General features: G+C 45.4%; 1 protein-coding gene across 1 annotated transcript in view; it reads right to left on the bottom strand.

Annotated features, from left to right (window-relative positions):
• TNFRSF11B (TNF receptor superfamily member 11b) overlaps positions 1-18,514 on the bottom strand; it is a 97,690-nt gene extending 79,176 nt beyond the window's left edge. The window contains exon 1 of the mRNA XM_069621544.1: positions 18,060-18,514. Within this exon, the coding sequence (XP_069477645.1) occupies positions 18,060-18,089 (30 nt within the window). The 5' untranslated portion in view covers positions 18,090-18,514. The remainder of the gene's footprint in view (positions 1-18,059) is intronic.
• Positions 18,515-25,841: the final 7,327 nt, after the last annotated feature.

The raw sequence follows: 25,841 nt of genomic DNA on the forward strand, positions 1-25,841 counted from the left end.
GAGAGCCCTATTTGACAGTGACCTGTGGGTGGTACCTATCTCATTACGAAGCCTGATGTTGTACAATACCCATGACGCAGCCACTTACGGTCAAAGGGGGTTTCATACGACATTGGAAATCTTGCGTGAGGTTTCCTAATGGCCACACATGGGCCAGGACCTCAACGCTTACCTAAAGGGGTGTCTTGTGTGTGCTCAATTCCAACCCAGTTCACTCACACACAGAGCTCCCCTACAAAACAGGGGAATGACATTGCCTTGGTCAGATTTGCAAGTCAATTTCATGGGGCCAATGATTCGCTCCTCTAGAAGAAACAAGTGCATGTTGCCTGTGACATGCTTGTTCACAAAGTGGGTAGAATGTCCTCCAGCCCTGAATTGTAAGGCGGAGATAGCATCTACACTAATGATCAACCACATCTTCTCTTATTTCGGCCTCCCACAAAGGATTGAGTCAGCCCAAGGAAGCCATTTTACCAGTGAGCTGATGGCAAAGATGTGGGAGATTCTAGGGGTAAAAGGAAAACTCCACATTGCGTACCACCGGCCTCAAGTGGGGGGGGTAGAGAGATACAACAAAAAAAGTGTGAGTATTTTAAAGGAGTTGGTGGCAGAATCTTCACCCAGTTGGAACATTCGATTGCTGCTTGTCATGATGCCTATTAGGTCTACACCATCTTCTGCAACAAAGATGTCTCCTTTTCAGCTCATGACCAGATGAAAAATAGTGTTACCACAGCATCTGCTCAATAGGACTCAGGAGCAGACACTAATAAATGCGTCCACTACTCATGAGCACATTGAACTCATAAAACAGCACCTCCAGCATGCTTTTGCTTGTGCTCAGTGCAATTTAGAAAAAGTTGGCAGAAGGAATGAAGATCTACTATGATCTAAAGACCACCAAAAAAAAAAGTATGAAGTAGGTCACATGTTTTACTTGTACAATTTTCCTCCCATCTGGTGCCTTTGAAATTGTAGATAAAATATCACTTGTTGCTTACAAGATCTGCATCTCAAAAGGAGAACTGACAGAAGAAAAATGGGTCCACATCTACCAGTTGAAAAGCTATCATCCCAGACATGCTTTATGACTGATTGATGAGCCAAATGAAAGTCGAGCATAGGAACCATCTGAATAATGAAAAGGAAGGATGAAAAATCAGATGGAAATATATGGAGTAAAGTACTTAGTATTATTGTACAGATGAAGAAAATAAATTAAATGTGTTTTGTGAAATGGAAATAACTGTATGTTGTTATTGTTGTAAATGATATGTAAATCAACCAGGGGGAAAATGTGTGTAAAAAGTACTGAAACTCTTTTTCTATCTTTTATAAGAGAACTAACCTTCTTACCTTCCAGCCTGGCGGTGAGAGTCAAGTCTAGTGAGAACCCCAGGGACCTGGTAAGGAAGGAAGAAAGGGGGTGCCGTGCACGCATTCCAACCCAAAGATGGAAGTGGATGCTCGAGTACCCACTCCCAAAAGAAGGAAGAAAAGGGGGTGCCATGTCATATCCCCTAATCCAGAGATGAAAGGGAATAAAGGGGTGCCCACTCCCAGATGAAGGAAATTACACCTAATGAAACCCCACTCTGGCCTGCTCTTCCCCAACAAGGAGTCATGGAAGAACAGGGTCTGGGGTGCATTTAAATGCACCAAACAGAAGTCCCTTCCACATGAATGGCAGGATTTTAAACACTGAATCAAAAACAGCCTGGCCTTTGTTTTTGTTTTTCAAGTAAAATAAATAGTCATGTGGAAAGGGGCTTACCTGTCACTACCAATGGATGAGCAGCATTTTAATTTACAAAAAAAGTAGGAATCAATGATCTGAAGACAGGATGTTTAAACATTGTTTAAACATTGAAAACGGCCTGCACATGTGTGTGCAAATACAAACGGTTTTAAACAGTAAACATGAAAAAAATATCACTGCTCACAGAAAAATTTCAGGAAAACAAAACATGATGTGCGGGTTAAACAAAAGCAATGTATATTATGTTTCACCTGCCAAATCTCCAGTGTCATTTGAAGAGCCACTTTGTCTTCATGGGAAATGTCAGCCCAAGGCAAACCCTTATGCTGGCTGTGGCAAAACCTCACAAGGAAAACTCAGTCTCTCAGCCTGTTGGTCACATCTCTCATCTAATGACCAACCCCAATAACATTTCCTCCTGAAGGTGTCAACATTCAATGCTCTCTCCAGACCTGCTGGCTCTGAAAGCATTGACTTCAAGGAAAGTCACCCTTGGCTGGAGCATGACTAAAATGGGTTAAAATGGGGGCATCCACTTCAAATAGCAAGCTTCCAACACAAAGAAGATTGATAAAAAAAGAACTGTGGGCACAGGCTGTCCCAGTGAAAACAAATGGCCGGAAGGCAGGAGTCGGGGCCATTTGTCACACATGAAGATTCACAATTAAGTTAAAAGGACTACTATCATTTAGCACTTTCTCTCAGCCATAATCAGGCGGATGGATTTCAACTATGTACCATGTTTAATGTAATTTCCAGGCTATTTTGTGGCTATAGAATCCATCTTCCTGTGACTCTGGGAACCAGTATGGCCAGTTAAACTAGGTTTCTGGTTGACCTGAACATGTTCCAAATGTGAGAGTTGGTGAGCGGGCGGAAAATGAAATTAGGGATATGCTTAATAACTTACATATTCATAAATGTTGTGCTTTTTATGGAAACGGCAGAAAGGTGCCACATGGCTGTGCTACATGATACAGATTTGGTCGACTTATCTAGACTTCTCTAATTCCCCTTGATTAGCTGAAACAGAAAATATGTTTAGTCTGGCAGTTGCTAGTAAAATTATGAAGTTGTGATACATAACCAGTTTTTTGCCAACTAGTTGAAAGGAGAACAAAGGATGGTGATACATGGGAATTGCCATATGTTGCTCCAGACCCCTAAACCAATCCTGACTTGGAAGCTGTGTTTGGGAGGAGAGAGAAGGGTAACTTTCCAATCCTAGTAGCAGGGATTATTGCAGGGTTCTTTCCCAAGATTGTAAAATTGGTGATGTCATCACATTTATATAAGGGGGACACACAGACAGAAAAAGGAGAAACACAGGAACAGACAGACAAGAGACAGACCATCATCAAGGCTGCTGAAACATGCCATCTGACAGCTGTAGGGAGACACCAGATGAGATTTCTGAAAGTGCATCTTGGTGGAGCCGTCTATTTCTAGTAAGGCCTCAAAGCTGACTGGATCGTTTGGTGGAGAGCGGGAGGGTAGCTTTGAGAGTGGAGTGACCAGACACCTGCCCTATGTTTCCAGAGTGTGCTGAGATGCAGCTGGCTTTCCTGAACCTTAAACCAAGGCTTGCTATGTAAGTAGAACTGAGCGCTGGGAAACCAAAAGGTGGGGTTGTCTGCTTGCATTGAATCCTTTCCCTTTATAGTAGGTGGATGGGGGGACTGTGTAGATCCTTAACCTATTTAACCAAAAATATTAATTTAATTAATTCCCCATTTGGCAGAATACTACAGGGTGAATTTTGTTAAAATTCCAAATTAACAACGCTCACTGCCCAGTGCATGCTGAGAACTATATCCTATAAATTAAATAGGTAATCCTTGTTGTCCAGCTGACCTTGACTTCTTTAAGGAAGAGGGGCATCTATGTCCTTAAATGAATCCAACCTTTTGATGCAGCTTCCCCAACACAGGCCTTTCAGAAGGGGGGGTCTGAAATCCACAATTCCCCAAAGCATTCCAATTTTTGTGCCTGACTTCCCAACATAGACCAAAGCAGGGGGGTCTGAAAAACAAACCGATACATCACCATGTGTTTAAATTAAACCAAAGGTTTGGGTGAAAGCATTGTTGCCAATCTTGAACTCTTGAAATCCTACCGCTAGCCTTTTAAACCTGCAGGAAAATCAAAATCACACAACATTACATATGTGCCTTCAATATTGATCAGTTTAATTATTTTGTGAAGTGAAATTTACATAAAGTGCAGAATTGTGATTCTGTTTTTTAGCTCACTTTTGTGATTTGTTTATGCTGAGAGAAGTTGATTGTGTTGTGCCATGGATAAATTGTTTTTTGACATTTTCGTGCTAATTTCTATTGCTGTTAATTTAAATAAACCAATATATTTCCAATACACCGGCCTGGTTCTTGGCTCTTTGTTATCTCAGGGGAGAGGGATCCAAGGAGCATGGTATGTGTCTGGGATAGGGCTAAAAAAAAAAATCTGTTAAACAGTTTGTTGCATAACTACGTGAGTGGGGAAGGAAGGAACTCCCTGTGTTGATAGTGGCTTCTCAATAAACCGTTACATGTATGATGGAAACATCTGGCATCAAATGTGAGTACAGTATCCAAGCCTATCCGTGAACAACCTGGCACATGATGGTAGTACATTTGCATAGGATGGGCATAGCTGGCAAATGGCATTTGTACCTTGACATATGATGCCAGCACTTGGCAAGTGGAAACACTTATACTATTTTTCCCCAAAAATCATAAAAAGCTATTGTTTTTTTAGTGATGGTCTATTTAGGTGGAATAAACTCTGCACCTGATTATTGCCAGTACAGAAAGTCAACCCTTGTCTCTCAGCCAATCATTGGATTCACGATTATTACAACAACAAATTTAAGAAGACCAACATGGTGGACACTGTTATCACTGTAAGTGTTACCAAATGCTATGTTACACTGCGTAACACACACCTGCATAAGTTATGTATGCTTATTGTTCTTTCTCGTTAATATGCAAAGCTGAAGCTGGCCAGCTTCAAACTTACACTTTAAAAGAAAAATCCAAATGCAGGTTCAAAATATATGGCAGCTTTTAAGGCATCTACCTTCTCAGATACAATAGGTATGCCATTGTCATTCAATTCCAGCTTTTATAACATTAGGGCACTTGCAGGCACCGGCAAATCAAAGGCAGTTTAGAGCACTTCTAGAGCTGAATGCAAGCAGACTGTGTCTCTCCCTCAAACCAACTAAAACTCCTATTGGTAGGCCACATAGATCCCACTTCCCTTTCTTCCAACAGGCCAATACCATTGAGAACTTCCCCAACACCCACACACACACACACACACACACAGGAGATGCACAAGCTAGTGATTAAAACACTGGGGGAGAGCGATGAACTGTGAAATCGCCTGCGCTGGGTCTGAAATGATGATGAATGGTGGTGCGCTCCCTGCAGCATGTGCCTAGGTGAGGACTTACATCCTGAAGGACCAGACAATACCAGGAGCATTACCCAAATACCGGAGACAACTATGCGTGTGGGTGGGTCCGATAAGCAAAACGTAGACACCGCCACGTTGTTGGGTCTACTCCCCTCATGCGGCCTCTGCTCATTTTACAACAGCACAGAGGCTCTCATGTATGTATTTGCAACATATACTTTGTAAATAGTCCTTTTCCCGCATGCAATTCAGTTCCCAGCTTGACGCATAAGGGAAAAGAGTTTATTTCCAGGTGGATTCTCAAGGTGAATATTTAACCCTATTGTTTCGTGTAAGAAATGTATGGCTGATGATGCTCATTGATGTTGGATACACTGAGTTACCAATCAGAAACTTGTTTTGAATTTGCACTATTCATGGATTAGGTCTGATTTTACCACTCTTATGAGTAATCGTGGGTACTTTAATTCTCTTTCGGGACTCCCTCTTCTGGTGATTGTTACTTTTGAATACTGGTCAATTGTAGTATCTTTGCCACAGACTTCGAAAAGGCCTGTTATTTGGTTCCTTCCAATGGTTTAATGTGGTTACTCTTTGCAATGCTTCAATTTACATATGCAGGCTACACCAGCCTTGATGTTTTTCACCTTCTGGATTACTTCAGCTTGATGCTAATGAACCTTATTTTTTGCTTATCACACACACGCATAGTTGGCTTTGGTATTTGGTTACAAACGAAGGATTCGTTTAGATGGTGAACCATCTTTGCTCCAGCTATCAGCAAATTCTGCATTGTATGCGTTCTGTGCGGTAGCCTCCTCAGCTACTCCTACTGCAAAGTATCTCACTGATTACATCCAGTTTGGTTACTGCGAAGATATCTATGAGGGGTTCTCCAAAAACGTAATCACCAAACTATAGAGATCTAAAAACCATCCTATACATCACAGATTTGGAAATATGTGTTCTAACCACAACTGTGTAACCGGAAATAACTACACTGCCTACTTATCAAACACTACTACGCAGCCTCGTTGTTCATTACCTTTCATGTTACTAATCTACTGGCGGGCCAGATCCTAGGGTTCCCCTTCCAAAATACAGGGCCAGTGCAAGGATGTTTATGGCTCTAGACCAGGGCTGGGCTGGCCTATAAGGAACTCTGGAGATTTCCCGGTAGACCTCTGCACCCTGGCCTCTTTTGTGTGGTATTTCCCCATTTTCCCATAGGAAAAAGTTGGGGCTGGCTGAAAATGCATAATATGCGGGGACTTTAAACATTAGTTTCAGAGCCTCTTTTAGTTCCCAGTCCAGCCCTTCCCTAGACCAAGGTTATATTGCACCCTCCAGTACAATGACAATTGCATGCCCTAAAACCATGGTTATGCAACTGTTGACACTGCAAATGTTTTGGACTACAACTCCCATCAGTCCTAGCCTGCATAGACAATGGCGAAGGACTATAGCAGCTGCATCACGAAACATCCGGAGAACCCTAGGCTGCAGACCACTGCGCTAAACCCAAGTGTGCCCTGCCTCTTCCCCCGCATGCAGTGCCCCTCACTCATCACACGGTGCTGCGAGCGAACTCCTGGAAACGCCATTACCTGGAATGAAGAATGTCGTAGGCGCCAGAGCACGTGTGTTCTTCTTAAATAGATGGTGTGGCATGTCCTGCTTGCTGCTTCGCAACATTCCGCATTGAGGGCAGGGACAGGATTGGCAGAAGTACTAGTCGTTTCACTCGCCCACACAGACAGTGGTGGGGGGGTTACATTATTTTACCGAATTAACAGAAGAAAACACACCAAGTGAGCCAAACCCAACTCGCCCCCATCACCCAGAAATGTATTCGGTAATGAATACAACATTTTGTGTTTTACCCACACATTTTTAAAAATGTGGATCAAATGCCATAACATTTGCAATCGCTTCTTCTAGGGGACCTGTGACTTTGGATTACTACTCTTGCTTGTGAAACATTCTCATTGTGTAGACGGTCTTGGTTGATCTGTGCGCATGCTCGTGAATATTTCCTAGTGCCCCCTATGACACCTGGGAGTGGAACATGCAAGGAGGCGTTTCAGGGGTCATACGATGGCGAGAAGCAGAGCCATTCAAGATATTATGACTAGGGCCCAGGATAGGAATTTCCTATCCACAGAACTCAGCAAGAGTGCATTGATTTCGCCTTCTTTTTTGTGGTAAGGAAAGTCACTGCCGTTGGCAGAGATACTACTATCAAAGCACTTTAATCAAACCCACTTTTATGAAACCTGCGTCCAGCCTTTCCTGTGTATGTGCATATTCGACACCCGTTTTCATGATAATATTGATTTTGGTCCATGCAATCGACACAGCGAACACACTTTGCCTTGTGCAGAGACATTTCTTAGCAGGACACGTTCTAAGATCCTGGAATGAAGCAAGGGCTGGCATGAACTGTTACTCTGTGAAGCGAAAGCGGCGGGTGGGCCGAGTGGCTCCTGTCTGGTTTCGTGGTCTTGGACAGGAGGTGGAAAGGGCCTGGTTGCAACAGTGTGAGCAGCGTGTATGTTTGGTCTGGGACTCCAGTTCGGTCAGGGCAGAGTTTACTTCTGAGTGACCTCACTATGTACTTTTCCTTTGCCTCATGGCTCTCCTCTGCCGGTGTTTGGAAGCTAAGCGTCACAGGGGGGGCTTGTTTTCTCCGTGCGAGTGTCACAACAAGAGGCCTAGTATGGTAGGAGAGTGCAAAAAATAGCCCCCTTGGAATTCAGAGTTGTTCCGAATCAATATTTAAAAAGAAAATTGAAAATGTTCTGAGGAGTGTCATCGGGTGATTTTTGTAGTTGGAGCGACATGCATGCTTCCCATGACTATGAGTGGGTACATAGTGATGGAGTGGGGACCAAGCAAGCAGAGTTGGGGGTGGGGAGTTCTCCCCTGGGGAAAACCTAAAAGTAATTAGTTAAAATGGTGCATTTTACAGTACACTTTCAGTGAAAAATTGGGTAAAACGCCACACAGTTTGCAATCGGTTTTGTAATGTAACACATGACAAAATCCATGAAATGCCAAGTCACCAACAGTGCACCCGGCCATTTTCCAAGCCATTTTCATGATGTACATGCCCAGAATATATGCCAGCATGAATAACACATTTTCATTCTTGTTGTGCCCATACATGTCCATTCTGGCCAGCAAAATGTGTCAGTATTGCCATCATTTTATCTGTCACAAGGGAAACACCCTGAGACTCTTAGTGAGAAAGGGGCCAAAAAGACTGTAAACTTGAGACTGCAGACTTATTGTCAAGTTCATCATATCCCCCAGCCTCTTAAACCCTGTCTGTCACTGTAAACAAAGGGGCCGATTCATGGAATTTCACACAGAAATCACGCAAGCAGCGTGCGCTGGGAAGGACACTGTGCCATGCGTATTCATGGAATTGACAGAGCATCATTGCGGAACGCATCCTACATAGCCACATGCAAAGCAGAAAACAGTCAGATCAGCTGCCTGTGCGCGCTCCCCCAGAGCGAATACACATACCCTTCAAACAGTGTGTGGGGTCCCCCATAAGCAGGCCCGCGACTCGGGGACCATGCGCAGGGTCATCCGTAACTATATCCGGCACCCAGACAACATGCGTATAAACAAATCGTAACTCAGCAATAACTCGGGACAACTGCGCACAAACCCATGTAAAATGTTCCTGCACCCTGCTACACTGCTTACGCGCACCCCATAGTTACATCAGAACCCTGGTTGAGTACACGACCCGAAACCCAACATGCAAGCTCACCTGTGTGCTGTAAATCCTACGTGCAAGTGCACTTACGCTTGTCTTTGGATGGCAGATCTTTTGAAGGACATGCGTTGCCATTTCCCAGCTGAGAGGCTGCGAGATCGAATCCATGAATGCGTCTGGTGCCATGCAATTGTGGGCGTGCAAGGGTCTTCCTGCAGGTCGTCCCTCAGTATGCTGACTTTTTCGCAAGTTCTTTCCCTTTTTTGGTGTTCCGCCTCTTTCCCAGTTCTCTATGCATGCCACGCCCATGCTCTGCTTGGAGTCTCGAGCAAGGCCCTTGATGGCTCGCACAGACGTGCTACGCCAGCACAAACTTCATGCAAGTCCAAGAAAAGTACTGAGTATTCGATTCCATGAATCGACTAAGGGGTATTTGCGTGTAGTTGCATGCGCAAGTACCCTATTTACTCTGCCGAATATTCAATGAATCGGCCCCCCACTGCTCTTCACCATCCTGCGGGTGCCGCACCTCTCCATCTCATGTTTTACATCAGTGTGCAGCACATTCTTGAGGAATCCCCACCTTCCATCTTTTGTTCTCTGTTTTCATTTATTTTATTATTGGGTATTTATAATACACCTATACAGCGAAAGGTGTTTCAAGGCGCAACAAGACAAAAGAGGGGGGGCAAGGATTTCATCAGGAAGTGTTGCAACATCACTGATAACGAAGGCCTGGTGCCACGTCCAGATCTGTTGAGTTTGTGTCTGTTCGTGGTGGTGGAGGAGGGATATTCACTGTGGACTGTGCTTAGAGAGGCACAGCTTCACCTTACTGATGCGCCCTGACTATGCCGAAACACGTGTCTGGGGTTGCTGTTGGTACTTTGGTTCAGAGTAGAATTGTCTAGCATTTCGGTGCTGTACTGCCCTTGTGGGTGGGACAAAGACTGATATGCCTCCCTTGCACTTGCACTGCCTCCCTGGCAACTCCTGCACTGTGGGACTGTCTCTGTATCCCTACAGCCACCCCCTTCCCAGCACTTGTCTGCACTTACCTTGCACTTGCCACCAGCTGGCCCTATTTATTTATTTATCTATTTATTTCTATTCTACTTACCTTGTACTGCACTTTTCCCTTCCCCCTACCCCTGCACTTGCGCGGTCTGAATGACACCTGGCCTAGTAGGATCGTTGTCTGTTTTCCCCCTGTTCCCCCCTCCCATCCTCGTCGCGCCTTGAAACACTTGTGTATAGGCGCGTTACAAATGCCATATCATATCATATCATATCATATCACGCAAATGGTTATTTCTCCTCTGTAAAAAGTACAGTGAGCTAAAACGTGGTTGTAGGCCCTGCCGAGTGGGCACCTTCCCATAGAACAGGTTATTTGGCTGTGTTCATTCTCGGTAGAGGGGCACCCAGACCTTTTTCTGTGTGAGAAGAGATTGGTGCTTGGGGGAGACAGCATGGTAAACCTCTGGGCACAATAAGTGGGGATTCTAGCCCCTACCCAGACCAATGCCTAAACGCCTTCTTGCCATGTCAATGACAGGGCCTGCCGTAATGGCAGAATTCTAGGTCACTGAGCCAGGCAGAATGAGCTTGAGGCATCTCTCAGCCTGCCAACAAGCACGCTAAGCAAGGCAAAACAGGTGACTGTAGCCCCAAATGTCAAGTTGCCCTTTCTCTGAACCAAAGATTCTTGCCTCCCATAACCCTTAGCTGTTGCTTACGGTAACTGACTTAAGTTTGCAGACTACCTGATCCTTTCCCTTCATCTGCCAATTCACGGTTGCTTGCTTTGCTGCACATGGGATTCAATGTATCAATGTGTGGAAGAGAGAGAGAGAGAGGGAGGGAGTGATTGGCAGGTGCAGTATGAGCTAGTGACATGGGACCTGTATGCAATAGACCAGTGGTGGGCGTGCAGGGTTGCCGTTTTTTTTTGTCTTGACTGCATGTTATTCAGGGTGCATGACTTCTGCATGTAATGTATAGCAGAGCCCTCAACTGTAAACAGTTGCCCTATAGGTTGATAAACTATTTATAATACCCATTCCCCTTTTGCAATCCATAGAGTACAGATCCACAAAAATGTGGTTCAACTGTCACATAGTCACTGACAAAGCAGCCACCTCTGAACACACAATACTCTGCATGATTTTCAGTTATCTCTGCTAGTAACTGAATAGTCACCTAATTCAATGCACTAATCACATGCAATGCAATGCTCTTTCTACTTCCATGCTTGCACAGACCACAGCTTTCTGAAGGGCCTTTCATCACACAGTACTTCAAAGCCATGGGTATGGCAGTAAGCGCTTTACAAATATCCAATCACATAACAATTAAGAACATACCCATGTTTGCTTTGACCCTCATGCCAATAATGATACAATAATAAAATGATGTACATGCTGGCTATGCCAACATATGTCAGCATCCACAAGTAAATATATATTCATGTTGGTCTTGCCAGTAGAAAAGACCATGGCCCTAAAAGAAAACATATCCAGACTGGCTGTACACATTTAAGCCAGAATAGCTATCTAAGAACACTTATCATGTTGCGTTGGCCTATCCTTATAGTCAGTATAAAATGCTGCTGCACCACTGTACGCCACCCCACCCAATCAGGGACCAGCTCCCCGCATGCACACACAAGCACAAATATTCATTAAGCACATTTACTCTCTCATTCACATGCTCATGCAAACAGCATATACTCTCTCAATCACAGGTTCATCCAAACAGCACACACACTTATTCATATGCACACATACACCCATGCGCTCTTACATACATGATTTTTTTTTCTTACCTGCAGCCCCAGGAAGGTCGCTAAATGCTGCCTCACGCCACCTGCTATGATGTCCCTTGGCCTCCCGAGTAGCACACAACAGGAATCAGGAAAAGCTTACTGGTTCTTGTACGAGTGCGATATTGCTGTAGAGCCTCCATCTAACCGCACCTGGGCCTCTGAAAGTATGGGGCCGTGCGGGAGGCCCCCCTTCAAACATTCAACCCTGCAGTAACCCAGCCTGAAACACCAATGGGCCATGCAAGGCAGGGGAAGCAACATGCCCCTGCCCCGCGAGGCCCATTGGGGATGCACTCTGGGGTACTGACCTGACAAAGGGAAACCATGTTTACCTGTACAGTATAAAGCAGCCTGGGAGTGCTCTTTTATCTGCTTGCTGCAGCTGGGAGAGCGCTCAGTGTCTTCAGTGGCTGGCGTGTCTCCTCCATAATGGATGGCGAGTAAGCCCTCCATCGGCCATTATGGATGAGTCGCCCCTGTTGCTGAGTGAGTTCTTTGTACACAGTGTGCTCAAACCCTGTAATATGTGAGTGATAGCAATAGCTTGAAAACACCTTCAGAAGTGTATTGACTGAGTACCATTGCATTGAGTAATACTACAGCTCTTAGAAGCATTTGTAATCTGGTATGAAGCACCATATGCAACCAAGATGTCATCATTGTCATTATTATTTTTATTATTATTATCATTTTAGCCTTCAGCTAGTTTACTCCGCGGATAGCTATAGCGTTTCAGGTTTGTTTCTAGTCATGGACCTTAACCTCTCTAATAAGTCTGAGTTCCGATGCTCTAAGCTAGAGGGATGCACCTCAGCGGGGCACTGTTTCCCATCCCTGGACTTCTGGGAGTTGTAGTGTTGGTGACAGTCACCCGGACTCAAGCACCTGATGTCAACGATTTTTAAAAGGAAGGCTAGAGCTTGAAACCCGATACCTTGGTGTCATGGCGCCAGCTAGCTCTACCCCAGAAGATACATCATCATTGGTGAACACACGGCTCGCCACTGCCCCCCCACCCCCTTATGGGGTGCAATGGAATGTCCTGCAGTCTTGCAAGCCATACCATGCATTAGGTTGACATCAGGCAACTACGTCTAAGGACAGTAAAAACAGTCATTTGTGTGGGAAAAAAATTACGTTTTCCACTTCTGGGCAAACATGAAAGATGAACCTGACCTTGAAGTGGGCATTATTCTAGCCACATCAGAAGCCCGAGTGGCTGCAGCCAATGGCAGAGCTCAAGATCGACCGATATTGGGTGTGAAAACATTATATTTCCTGCTTAGTTATTGCCACTCTGGGATTTATAATCGTGCACTTATATTATGAAAAGCGAAACCACAAGTACCGAAATGCAACGCATAAAAGTAAGACACGATGTGGTAAGCTCATCTGACACGTGAGCAGTGCTAGCGGGAGGAAACATCGACAGGGGTCCTAACATATCACAGTATTTATTTCAGAGTGACATAAGTAACGCGTCAACATTCATAGGAAGTCTGTAATATATAACAGGAGCGGCCTAACAGACACATCTACTAACTGGTGAAGCATCGATAAACCAACGTTCCGTTCAATATAGTTCAATTAATTAGTAGTGAAAAGATGACCTAACATAAATATATGTACATAAGAACAAGAAATCAAATCAAAATAGGTCAATTCGTGTTATTATCCAGGTAAAGTAGTGCAGGGTGCTAAACTGCCAGCTACAGAGTTACTTGCTCCACACAGATGAGACATTCCCATTCCAGGAATATAGCTCAGTGGATTAATGCACCTGCTGCTTCAGTCTGTTTGTAACATCCAGAACACAAAACCCTCCACCAAAAGGTGTGAAGAGCCGTGATCCTACACTCGCAACTATAGCCTACCACCCCAAAACTGAACAATCTACACAGTATTTGCTGATAAAAAAAGCCATTCAAAAAATGTTCTTGTCTTAGGATAAAAGTGTGCCAGGCATATTATAACAAAAGCAACATTGTCCTTTTAAGGGCACTTTGCAGTGATTTCTGACAAAAGGTTGTTATTTTATGTAATGCTAAGATGTGTACTGTACACTGTTGCCATGTGCACGGTCTACAGGTGTTCTGGTGCTTCTGAAAGACAGTGGGCGGGGTTTGGTTAGTCAGGATGAGAGGGAACGTGAAAGACTGAAGTGCCGCTGTGTTGATGCGCGCAGACCAAAAGTGCCCTGATCTCTGTGTGAGTTTATAGGTGTTTTTTTTTAGATCTTTGAGGCACTTGTAAGGAAACTTTGGACCTCGTTCCATATTTGACAGTGCGGTATTAACGTGCCGGTAATATCGTTTACCGACATGTTACCGCACAGGTAAAATACAAGTTTGGTAGTGGGGTGGCTGGGTTTACCTGCAGTTCAGAGCTGACGCTAATTCCGGCACCCCAACACTAAATAATTCAGAAATGCACCAAAATTTCGACCTCAGTCAGAACTGCGACTACGCAGTGATGGCGACTTTGGTGCATTTCATTTTACCGACTCCCATTACTGCGCCCAAGCAGAGCAGGGGTTGCGAGCAGGGGTGGAATGGCCTAAAGGGAACTCTGGAGATTTTCTGGTAGGCCTCTGCACCCTGGGCCTCTTTTGTGTGGTCTTTTCAAATGTTCCCGTAGGCCACTTTGATTTTTTTTCCATGGCCTCTTTTGGTTCCCAGTCCACTCCTGGTTGCGGGGGTGTCACCCGCTCTCTTTGGGCGCAGTAATGGGAGTTGGGAGTTGCGGGGGTGTCCCCCGCTTAACATTGTGGTAAACATTGGAAAAGAAAGTAAAATAAAATATATATGTATTTTTTTCAAGCACCCTGCAGCGTCAGCTCCGTCCCATTTAAGTGAGAGGAACAGATGCCACAGGAATAGCGGTGAGTCGGCAGCACACACAGAAGTTTGCCAGTGTAAAGATAAGTGTGGTGAGGGATCGGGTAGGGAAATGCAGGCCGGGGGGCGCGGGTAGAGTGCTCTATCTGATCACTGCACCGCGCCTTAATTGGCATCGACATTTTTGTCAGCGCAGTTACAGGTAATGCAGTGATCACATAGATTAAAACATTCTAGTATTATCGACACCAGTATTAACGGTGCTGGTAATACCGGCAATTCCCACCATGGAGTCCAATGGGACTCCATGGAATGGGGAATTCCAGTACTTACCGGCACTTGTAATCTTCCAGTAATTCTGGCAGACCAAGGGCCAGTAAGTGCAATACTGCCTGGTATCCCACTGGATTTACCGGCGGGATACCACCAGACTACTTATGACGTCCTTTGTGTACCCATTGTGCTAGGATGCATTGCCCTGGGGGTCGGGGAGTGGGGTATGAACATTGGTTGTAGAGGTGTACTGTACCGTTGTTTTCCATCGGGTGAGAGGAATATTTAGAAGCCATGTGCGAGTGGCTTTCTTGCTTTTCATGTGTCGAGTTCGTGCATGGAAATTTGCAGAGGCTGATATAGGATGCAAGCAAGCGCAAGCGGCTTCTTTGCCAGTATTCTGTGGGAGCTACGGCACTAGTGATGCCTTGGAGGAGTTTATGGTGTGGCACTTGGGTGGCTCTTGCCTGTGAGATCGTGCAGAAATAGGTCTACACCTGTTGCGCTGTGGCTGACGTCTGCATTGCATTGGGAAGCCAAGATCGAAAGTCCCATTGTCAGCCAAGTAGTGCTGTGGGTAGCTGGTGGGACAGTCTCCCGAATTGGTGGGGTCAGGGTGGAGGTGGGCTGTATGACCGTCCCATGAAAAATAGCCACGGGTTCAGGGTGGGTAACTTGGTCTTGGCCTGGGTTGTTGGTTGCTGTAAAATGCCAGTGGACTTTCTGTTGCTGAGCAGCATCTTTGTTGAGTAAGTACTGGAAAGCCAGGTCTTCAGTGTCCTTCTGCACCTACGGTGGTCGTGGATAGTGCAGATTTCTTAAGGCAGCGTGTTCCAGAGTTTGCTCACCATGGTGGAGAAAGCCCATCCCATGTGACTCTCTCTGAAGTAGCACGTGGACTATCGGCGTACTTTGTCGTCGGATCCTAGTGTCCTTCTTTTTTGCTGTTGGGCAACCTTTGCAAGTCGTCCAACACGCCATCATTCCTGCAGACCTGCAATGATATGTGTTGGAATTGTCCTCTTGAATCTTTCTACCAGAAGAAATGTGTTGAATTTATTTTAAAAAGTCCAAAGTCGTCCTTTCGCTTCCCTCCCATTCTCCCACTGTTAATGGTCTGACTTGGCTCCTTCGGTATTGCGACTTGTCCGTGTATTGGCGGTACGGTCTCACGGCAGTAGAGGTGGCACGTCAGGTGGGAAGGTGTATTCTGCTGCTGCGGCCCTGACTTGTGGCACAAGGGGGCCTGGTCTACTCACAGAGCTGGAACTCGGCTACTCTGGCTTACTTTTTTGAGATCTACTTTGGATGTCATCTCAAGGGGCGTTACTTCCCAGTCCCAATCTTTAATTCAGCAACTTCATGCATTCTTGGAGCTGTAGTTTTGTCATATCAATCCAACCCATTTGTGTAAAGTCAGACATTTCAGTGTTTTGTTTTGCAAAATGTAATCCCAGGCATGGCACAGAAGGACCCTGGTGGCTGTTATCAATCATTGAACTACTTAGTTATGTATCCTGACCAGGAGGGGCCACTTGTGTTTCTAATGTTTTAGCTGATGCACTTGTGCAGGTATTACAGAAAATAGTTACCTGGGCATCATGATGAGTGGTGTGCCAAGACCACAAAAGCTTTCCACTTTCAACACATTCACACACTATGATTAAGTTCCTCTAACTGGAACACTGAAAGCGGAAGCCCTCTTAATGCCAGCTATTGCTGATCCATAACATTGAAGTGGTGCAAAACAGCATGCAGGGATCTAAATGAAGCCAAAATGGCAAATGTATTCATAACAATGAAATCCAAAACAATGAAAATAACACATTTCTGCGTAAAAGTATATATGGGGTGGGACTAAAGGGTTAAAACAGGTGGGGAGGAGTTTTAGGGGTAGGCTTTCAAAAATAGGGGTGGCTTGGGGGGGCCCCCAAAATTAAAAACGTTTTGACATTTTTTTGTTATAGGTTCGTTATTAAATCATTCTGTTATTTGATTGCTTTAAATCACATGGAACCTTGCAAAACAGGGCAATGCAGGTTTTCAGGTGTTGCCATCGGCTCTGTGGCCTGTTAGGCGATGCTGGGGGTTCTCCATGCCCCTTCATTTATATATTATCCATAAAGTTATGCTTCGGAGGCTCACAGAGGACCGCACGTGTTTTATATATTATCCGGTTTGGTTGACATGCAACAGTACATTTTATTCACAATAGCGATTCATTAGGCACAATATTCTATAGGAACATGTTAAGAGCAATTAAAAAAAAACCTCTTGGCTAAATATGACACCTTTTAAACCATTTTACTGATTACTCTACATCTGAATTCTTTGAAAAAGGACTTTTAAGATAATAGAATGCAATCAAACATTATGCAGATAAACTTTGTGGATCAGGTCATTTGCTGCGCTTGGAGCCGGATTCTAATCCCGGCTCATGCATTTGACTGAAAATCATGTGATTCTGAGCAAATCACTTTGCCCAACTGTGCCACAATTTGTAAATATGCACATAGTAGGAGCATCTTTTCCAATTGGCTGTGTAGCACCATCACATGTTCGTTGTTGTAACACCTTATGAAATGGACACCACACCCTAAACTGTTCTATATAATGTGTCACTTCGTTGTACTTAAGATCCTTTTGCAAATGTAAAGTTCTCTACAAAATGCACCAGGGCTCCTTGGAGTTCCCTCTCTCGCGCACACTCTCGTTCATAGTCCTGTATTGCGCCCTTCTTCGTATCTAACATTTGCACCAGTAGTAACCATGTAGCAAATGCATAGATAATGCAGAATGAGGCAAACAGGTTTTGTCTCAACCGGTTCTATATAAAAACGTTTGCACTAGGGAACATTTGAATCGTATTACTGTTGGCTGCATAGCATACATGGCATATGTTTACTACATGTATTTTCATGTTATGCAATACACATAATCAATATAAGAGTCTGTTTTAGCTGTTCCATAGTGAGAACATTTTTAGGTCATAGCAGCAAATGTGTCACATTCATTTGCCCCTGGGCAACGTTTTGATAATCAGGCCGGCTGCAGCTGCTCTCTGTTGCGCCTCCGCTTGCCCGCTGGAGCTGCTCTCTGTTGCGCCTCCGCTTTCCCTCCGAAGTGGCGCACTGCTTATCTGAGCGCGTGCAGCGCCCGGGAAGCGTTCCAGCAGCTGCCTCTGGGAGGAACGCCGAGAGCACTTACCGCGAGCGTGTAGCCGAGCAGCCTGCCCATTGCGGTCTGAAGGGAAACCTCGGGAGCTGCGAAGGAATCGCTGGCTGCTGGCTGCTGCTGCTGCTCCTGCTCCTCGCTAGCCGACTGGCAGAGTCCTTCGAATCAAACAGCGCCCATTATATATAGCCCCAGAACAGGAAGTCCTGGCGCACTTCACTCACTCACTCTTTCCAAACCTTGCTGCTGAAACCTTTGAGGAATCTGTCAAATGAGTATGTGACGCATTCGCCGCTTTCGCCGCTGGCCATATCGAGCCGCCGTTCATGTCACGAGAGCGCTGGATGCAACCTTTCCACGCTCGCATCGCTTCAGCCCACCCCACTTTTGGGAATAATGCGGGTGTCTTAGAGCGAAATTTGACAGACCGTAGTTAAAAGAAAGGACGCGGGTTCCGTGCAGGGACACTCTGCCTTTGCCGGGGGCTGTCTCCGCGTTGCAATTAAAGCGGGTGCAGTCGGTGCCACCTTGGCACGGTGCCGCAGCCGTGACAAAGTGCACACACACACAGAGCTCTGTACTGTCAAGCATTTCAGGGGTCTTCCTTACCTGTTTAAGCAATTTTAGCAGACGCATTGTGAAAGAAAGACGTTCCCAGGAGAAAAAAAAAATGTAAATCCATCGTCACATGCATCAAAAACTAGAGAACCGATTTTTATGTGTATTGAGTAAAGCGCTGAAAAATGCGGCGCAGATTTAACATATCATTCCCAGGAAAGAACATGACTGGTTCAAATGATCCTTCAAAGCAAACATTCCTGCTGAATTACAATAAGAATCGACTTGTATAATCCCGAACGCTCACTTTACAGATTAATCAAAATGTACCTTGTCAAAATTATTTTGCATACCATATATATGTATAAACTCACTGAAAAAACCTTTAGTTAACCCCTTAACTGCCAAGGTCCCCCCCCCCCAGTGCCAAGGTCTTTTTTGGTGATTTCGGTATATCGCCATTCAATCCCTTGTCGCTTTTTTGTTACACGAGATATCTCGGGCAAATTTGGCCCCTTTTGTTCCCACATGTAGACAGGGCCTTAACGCCACCGAGGAATCATAGTTTGCTGTAGGGGGGTGAGAGAAAATAACCAAAAAGGGAGCACATTTTTTTTTCTTCAGAAAATGCCAATAAAATGATGTACAAAGAAGCCTGTCGTTTTTTCCTTGAAAGAGCTAGGGACAAATGGTTTGCTGTGCTGAATTCACAGTTTTCCAGGCTTTCAAGAAAAGGTTGAGTGGAAACCAAAAAAACATATTTTAATATAGTTACCAGCCGTTTTGTGAGGGGTAGGCGATTTTGGCCTTTTTTTCCATTAGGACATGCGTGGACGGAATGGAAGAGGAGGGTAGCAAAGATGAATGGGAAGACAGAAAGGCATACATTTCTGAAAAGTAGACAAAATTCCAAGTTTAGGAAGGGGTGATTTGCACAGGTCAGGCAACAACTACATATGGAAAAATTCCATAGTTTGGTGAAAAACTGGGAAAATGACAGAAAAAAAGGTATGTGGTGGATATGTTTGGCCCCAATGACTTCTGTGAATTTTGAGAAAAACAATGCCCCGCTACATTCCCCCGACTCTTCCAGTTAGGAAGATAGTGTGTCCTGGGTCTAGAAAGTTACAAATGTAAATAAAGTCAATTTCACTTTACTACTCTGGGAAACAGTAGTTTATCCCAGCGAAGGTATTTAAACCTTTGGGAAACGTGGAAGACTTCCCTGTGTCACTGCGTTGAAGGTGCTGTGTGACACAATGTAAAAAATAATGCCTATGGAGTTTGCCAGACTCCAAAACCAAAACAAACACAGAGTACAAAATCACATTAAAATACATGAGAGAGTGGGAAAAAAGGCCTCACTCTCTCCAGGTTAAAAAAATCAAGTCCTCAAAATCCAGCAAAGTTGCTGGGGGTCTTTAAGGTAGCGGGTATTAGCACATTTCTGAGAATTCTCCCCAACCCTCATCTCCCCCCACCTCCCAGACTAAGGGACAGGAGGATTTAATCCACCCCTCAATGAATCACCTTACCCCAGTCGGTCATACTTTCTGGATTGACCATCAGCATTTTGGTGGTTACACCCTTACCTGTGTTCTATGGTAAAATGAAACCCCTGTAGGGTGATTGACCATCTTAACAATTTAGGATTACCCCCCTTCATCTGCATTAACCATCTCAAGGGTTGGTGGTCTGTTTGAATTACAAAAGTAGATCCATACAAGTATGGTCTAAACATCTTCAAAGACCACACAATGGCAAAACACTCACGTTCCATGTTTGTCCACCTTGTTTCAGGGTCCTTCAGTTTCCTACTGATGAAGCACATTGGGTGTTCCCTGCCTTTCTGATCCAGCTGACTCAGAACTGCACCTATACCTGTATTGGAAGCATCAGTTTGTACAATAAAGGATTGGTTGTTGTCAGGAGCTCTCAAGACTGGAGCTTGACAAAGGGCGTACTTAAGTACTTGAAATGCCTTAGTGCACTCCTCATTCCACCTGACTTTCCTGGGGCTTTGGGTGAGGAGATCACATTCAAAGGAGAAGCTATAGTCCCATAGTTCAGTTCCTATATTAACCTGTGAGACCTACAAAGGCTCTCACTTGGGTTTGAGTATTAGGGGTGGCCCAGTCCTGTACAGCATTTACCTTGCTAGGCAATGGCCTTATTTCACCTCTTCCTACCTCATGTCCAAGGTAGACCACTTTACTCTGACCAATTTGACATTTACTTACCTTTATGGTCAGATTGGCCTGCTCAAGAGCCTGCAATACATATCCTAAGTGGTCAATATGTTCCTTCAAAGTAGGGTTGACCACTGCAATATCATCCACGGATGCCATGTAGAAGTCCTCCATCCCATTCAGAACATGATTTACCATCCTTTGGAATGTAGCAGGTGCATTCTTTAGTCCAAAAGGCATAACCTTAAACTGGTAGAAGCCTCCTGGGGTTGAAAATGCAGTTTTTTGCTTGGCATGGTCTGTCAGAGCTATTTGCCAATAGCCTGAGGTTAGGTCAAATGTACTGAGGTACTTGGTTGTACCAGGTGTGTACACCAGCTCATCTGTCCTAGGTAAAGGATGGGCATCAGTCATGGTGACTGCATTAAGAGCTCTATAGTACACTCAGAATCTCAATTCCTTGGATCCTGCCTTTGGTACTAGTACAACTGGTACAACTAGTACAACTAGTACAACTGGACTAGCCCATGGACTGGTAGAGGGCTCTATTACCCCAAGATCAAGATTAACCTCTTCCTTTATATGGGTTCTCACATGGTCTGACATCTTGCAACCCCTGCCTTTGACAGGTAAACAGTCACCAGTGAGAATGTCATGCAGATGGGGAGCAGGTGCAAGTGGATCTAGGTCACCTGGCCTAAGCCCCGCCCACCTGGTGCCTTCCTGCCTGCCGCTCTTTTTCACCACTTAGCAAGCCTCGCCCAATTGGTGCCTTCCTGCTTGCCGCTCTTTTTCACCACTTAGCAAGCCATGCCCACCTTTTGCCTTCCTGCTTGCTGCTCTGTTTCCCTACTTAAGGAGCCCTCCACCTTATTTTCCTTTGCAGATGGGGAGCAGGTGCAAGTGGATCTAGGTCACCTGGCCTAAGCCCTGCCCACCTGGTACCTTCCTGCCTGCTGCTCTTTTTCACCACTTAGCAAGCCCCGCCCACCTGGTGCCTTCCTTTACCATCACTGTCTTGTGGCCAATGCTGGATTTGACTTTTATGGACTTCATTCATTCACGGTGCGTCACTCTTTCTCAACTCTCATTCTGGACTTCCTTTGCATCTTGTACTCATGGTGGCCCTGAATCATGCTGTTCCCATCTTCATCTTGTATCCTGGCTTGCAACATTATGTGTTACTAATGACTTCTGCAATTGTATTCGCTCTCCACTCTTGCTTCTCCACTCTTTTTGACAGCTTACTCTCTTTTCTCTCCTGCTTTCCTTTCTCCCTTTTCCTATCTCCTCCCCTTACTTTCTTCTATGCACTTACTCTATCAGAATTGTCCCTGGACCTAATATGATAGCAACCTCGTCTGTTTCCTCCACCCACCCATTACTGTTTTTTTCCTCCCCACCACGCCTCCAGCACTATCTGAAATGTCGTCAGGCCTAGTATTATAGTCGCTTGTTTTGTTCCTCCCCTCCCTTTCTGCACCCCTCTCCCTCACCTTTTGTTTTTCTCCGGCTCTACCAGAAATGTCGTCAGGCCTAGTACGGTAGTCGCCTGTCTGTTTCCATTTCCTTCCCACTCTTCCCCCTCCCTTCCTTATCTATGTCTTAGCTCTTGCACTATCTGAAATGTTGTCAGGCCGAGTACGATAGTTAATTTCACATCCTTACTGTTCATGGCCTGTAAGAATGTGGTTGTATTTTCCCTTGTTCCCTCCCTTGCCTTGAAGCGCTTTGAAACACATTGTGTATAGGCGCTATATAAATAAACGATCATATCATATGATATCATAAACTATCAAATCATATCATATCATATCATGCCGGCCCAAGGGGTCAAGCCTGGTGTTAGTGAAAACAGAGGGACAAACTGATTTAACAGAGCTTTGCACTCCTCCTGTTGTTCCAGTGTCAGATCAGAAGAGAGATTAACTACTTCTATCTTTCCATCTAAAGGTTGTCCCCTGAGGAGGTCAGGTAGAGTCTCACTCTCCTCCTCCTCCTGAGCAGAGGCTAGAAGCAAAGCTCTCAGTTCTGGTCTAGAAACATAGGCATTTAGGGGGTTGGTGTGAAAGACCCTGGAGGCCTCCTTAGGATTGTTATGTTATGTTATGTTATGGAAACTTAGTAAAGCGCACGTACACCCACAGGCATCTTGGCGCTGGCTACTGGGAGGAGAACAATGGCAAAACCAACATCAGAAAAAGAGAAAGCTAACTAAAAAAGAGTAGTTTTCAACAGCCCGTGGAAGGTGAGGTGATCTTCAGTGGCCCGAAGAGCAGTAGGAAGATCATTCCAGGCTCTGGCAGCAACTACAGAGAAGGCACAACCTCCCTTGCCCAACAAACGATAGTGGGGAACTACGACAAGAGACGCAGACTGAGATCTCACCAGACGAGTAGGAGCGTAGTGAACAAACTTGGCTTGAAGGTACTCGGCGCCCATGCCTTAAAAGGCATGGTGTACCAAGCACAGGGATTTAAACAGGATCCAGCTGGCCACAGGAAGCCAGTGAAATATCTTAAGCAGGGGGGGAGAGGTGAGAACCAAAGGGAGGGCGAAGTATGGAGAGAGCGGCAGCATTCTGCAGCAATTGAAGCCTATTGATCAGATAGCGTGGTTGGGCCAAATAAAGGGACTTACAGTAATCAGGGGTGCTGAGAACCAGAGCTGCCACTACTGGTTCTTGACATTCAATGGGAATGAAGGGCAGGACTTTCTGCATAATGCAAAGTTTGAAATGCCCGGCCCTGCATACACTGGCCACCTGGTCATCCAGGACCGGAGAGGCAGAGATTTTTACACCCAGGTTCTGGACCGATTGGGCCGGAAGTGGAAGAGTGCCAAGACTTGATGGCCAGAATTGTGAGGTCCAAAATAGTTGGGAAGATGAAGGGCCCACAACCAGGACCTCGGTCTTACTGCCATTAAGCTTTAACCAGTTGCTCATCATCCAGTGCCCCAGATCCTCCAGGCAGCTCCTGAGCCGCGCTGCAGTCTCGGCTTGAGTGAGGTCAAGGGGAATGAGGATCTGTGTATCGTCCGCGTAAGAATAGTAGTGAAACCCTTGCAACTGGATGAGAAGCAAAGGAGATCTGATATAAATGTTAAATAGAATAGGGGACAGTGCAGAACCCTGAGGAACACCACAAAGAAGTGTAACCAAGTCTGAACGGAAAGGAGGAAGAGAGAAAGACAGGGAACGATCAGACAGAAAAGAAGTGAACCAGTGGAAGACCCAGCCGGAGAGGCCAGCGTCGCAGAGACGAGAGAGCAGGATGGAGTGATCAACAGTGTCTAAAGCAGCCGACAGGTCTAAGAGCAGGACTGCTCCAACACCACCCTTGTCCACCAGACACACCAGATCATCAAGTACCGAGTTCAGAACAGATTCGGTGCCCCTACCAGCCGGAAATCAGAGTGAAATGGGTCAAAGAAGTGGGAAGATTCGAGAAAATTGGACAGAAGGAGGGACACCAGTGCTTCCATCAGCTTCATGAGGAAGGGGAGGAGTGAGATAGGGTGGTAATTAGATAATACATCAGGGTCAAGAGAGGGCTTCTTAAGAAGAGGAACTACCAGCGTGTGTTTAAGAGATGAGGGAATGATCCCACTAGAGAAGGAGATATTAACAGCAGTGGTAATATGCTTGATCAGATCAACAGATACCTCCTTTAGTTGAACAAGGGGTATAGCATCATTAGGAGATGCAGATTTCAGTTTCGAAATAGCCAGAAGTACATCAGAGTTGGAGAACCGCGGGAACGAGGACCAGGAGATGTTAGAAGGGGGACAGACAGTAGCAATTGTAGGGGCTGTGAGCAGTGGCAGGCGATCCTTTATGTGGTCACGAATGGTGGAGATTTTTTCCATAAAGAAAACCGAGAGAGAGTCGCATAGATGCTGCGACAGAGGGACCAGGGCCCTGCTGTTCTCAGAAGAAGAGAGGGATTGAACAAGGTCAAAGAAGGCCTTAGGTTTATTGAGGGCTAATTGTACTTTCTGACTATAGTAGGACATCTTAGCACTGGTAAGAGCCTTATGATAGGCCGAGAGGGAGCAACAAAAGGAATCTTTAGCTGTGGGGGAGTAATCCAGATGCCACTTTCTCTCCACCTGACGGCAATGCAGTTTCAGTGCTCTAAGATCATCAGAGAATCAAGGTTCAGGAGTGCAAGTTTTAAGTTTACACAGTTTGACTGGGGCCAACAGGTCAGCAGTAGCTAAGAAGGCGGCTTCAAGGTTAGGTAAGGAACAGTTCACAGGGTTGCCAGAGTTAGCTAACAAGGTGGAAATCAAGTTGGGACTGGATACTCTGAGCCAGTTGTGTTTAAGGACAGAGGGTTTAACAGGGCAGGGGGGAAGGGCCTGGACAGGTTAAGTGAATGATACCAAAAAGTGGTCGGACCACAGCATAGGACTAAGAGAGAAAGAAGAGAGGGCATCTTTAGGGGCGAAGAACCGGTCAAGGATACCATCACGAATGTGGGTAGGTTCAATAACCCATTGAGGGAGACCCAAGTCCTGCATAGAGCATTGCCTAAGTCCACCAAATAATTGACCTCTCCCAGTTCTCCCACAACCTTGAAGGGTCATAATCGATTTGTCCCTTAAGACCCTCTGCCTTGTAGGTACCATAACTAGAACTAGCTGGTCTTGAGTACACTCAACCATGTTGGCCTTCTGGTCATGCCAATGCTTCACCAGAGCCTGACCTGCTTTCAAGTTATCAGAAGCTTCTGTCATCATGTGTGTCATTCTACTTCAGAGACCTAACACATGGTCAGTGACTCTCACTGGCTTGGGGGAAGGAGCACTCTCCAGCGACTCCTTAATTAGGGCCAAAGGACCTCTAACCGGATGACCATAGAGAAGCTCAAAGGAGCTGAAGCCAACCCCTTCTTGAGGGACTTCTCTATTAGCAAAGAGAAGGCATGCCGGTAGAAGGTCCCACTTTCTTCTAAGGGGTTCCTCTAAAGCACCTATCATGATCTTTATAGTTTGATTAAACCTCTCCACCAACCCATTGGTATGGGGATGGTAGGCTGTTGAGCACTCGTAGGTCAGTCCA

The sequence above is a fragment of the Ambystoma mexicanum genome, chromosome 5q (assembly GCF_040938575.1).
Source record: "Ambystoma mexicanum isolate Mex_15411 chromosome 5q, UKY_AmexF1_1, whole genome shotgun sequence".
Classification (NCBI taxonomy): Eukaryota; Metazoa; Chordata; class Amphibia; order Caudata; family Ambystomatidae; genus Ambystoma; species Ambystoma mexicanum.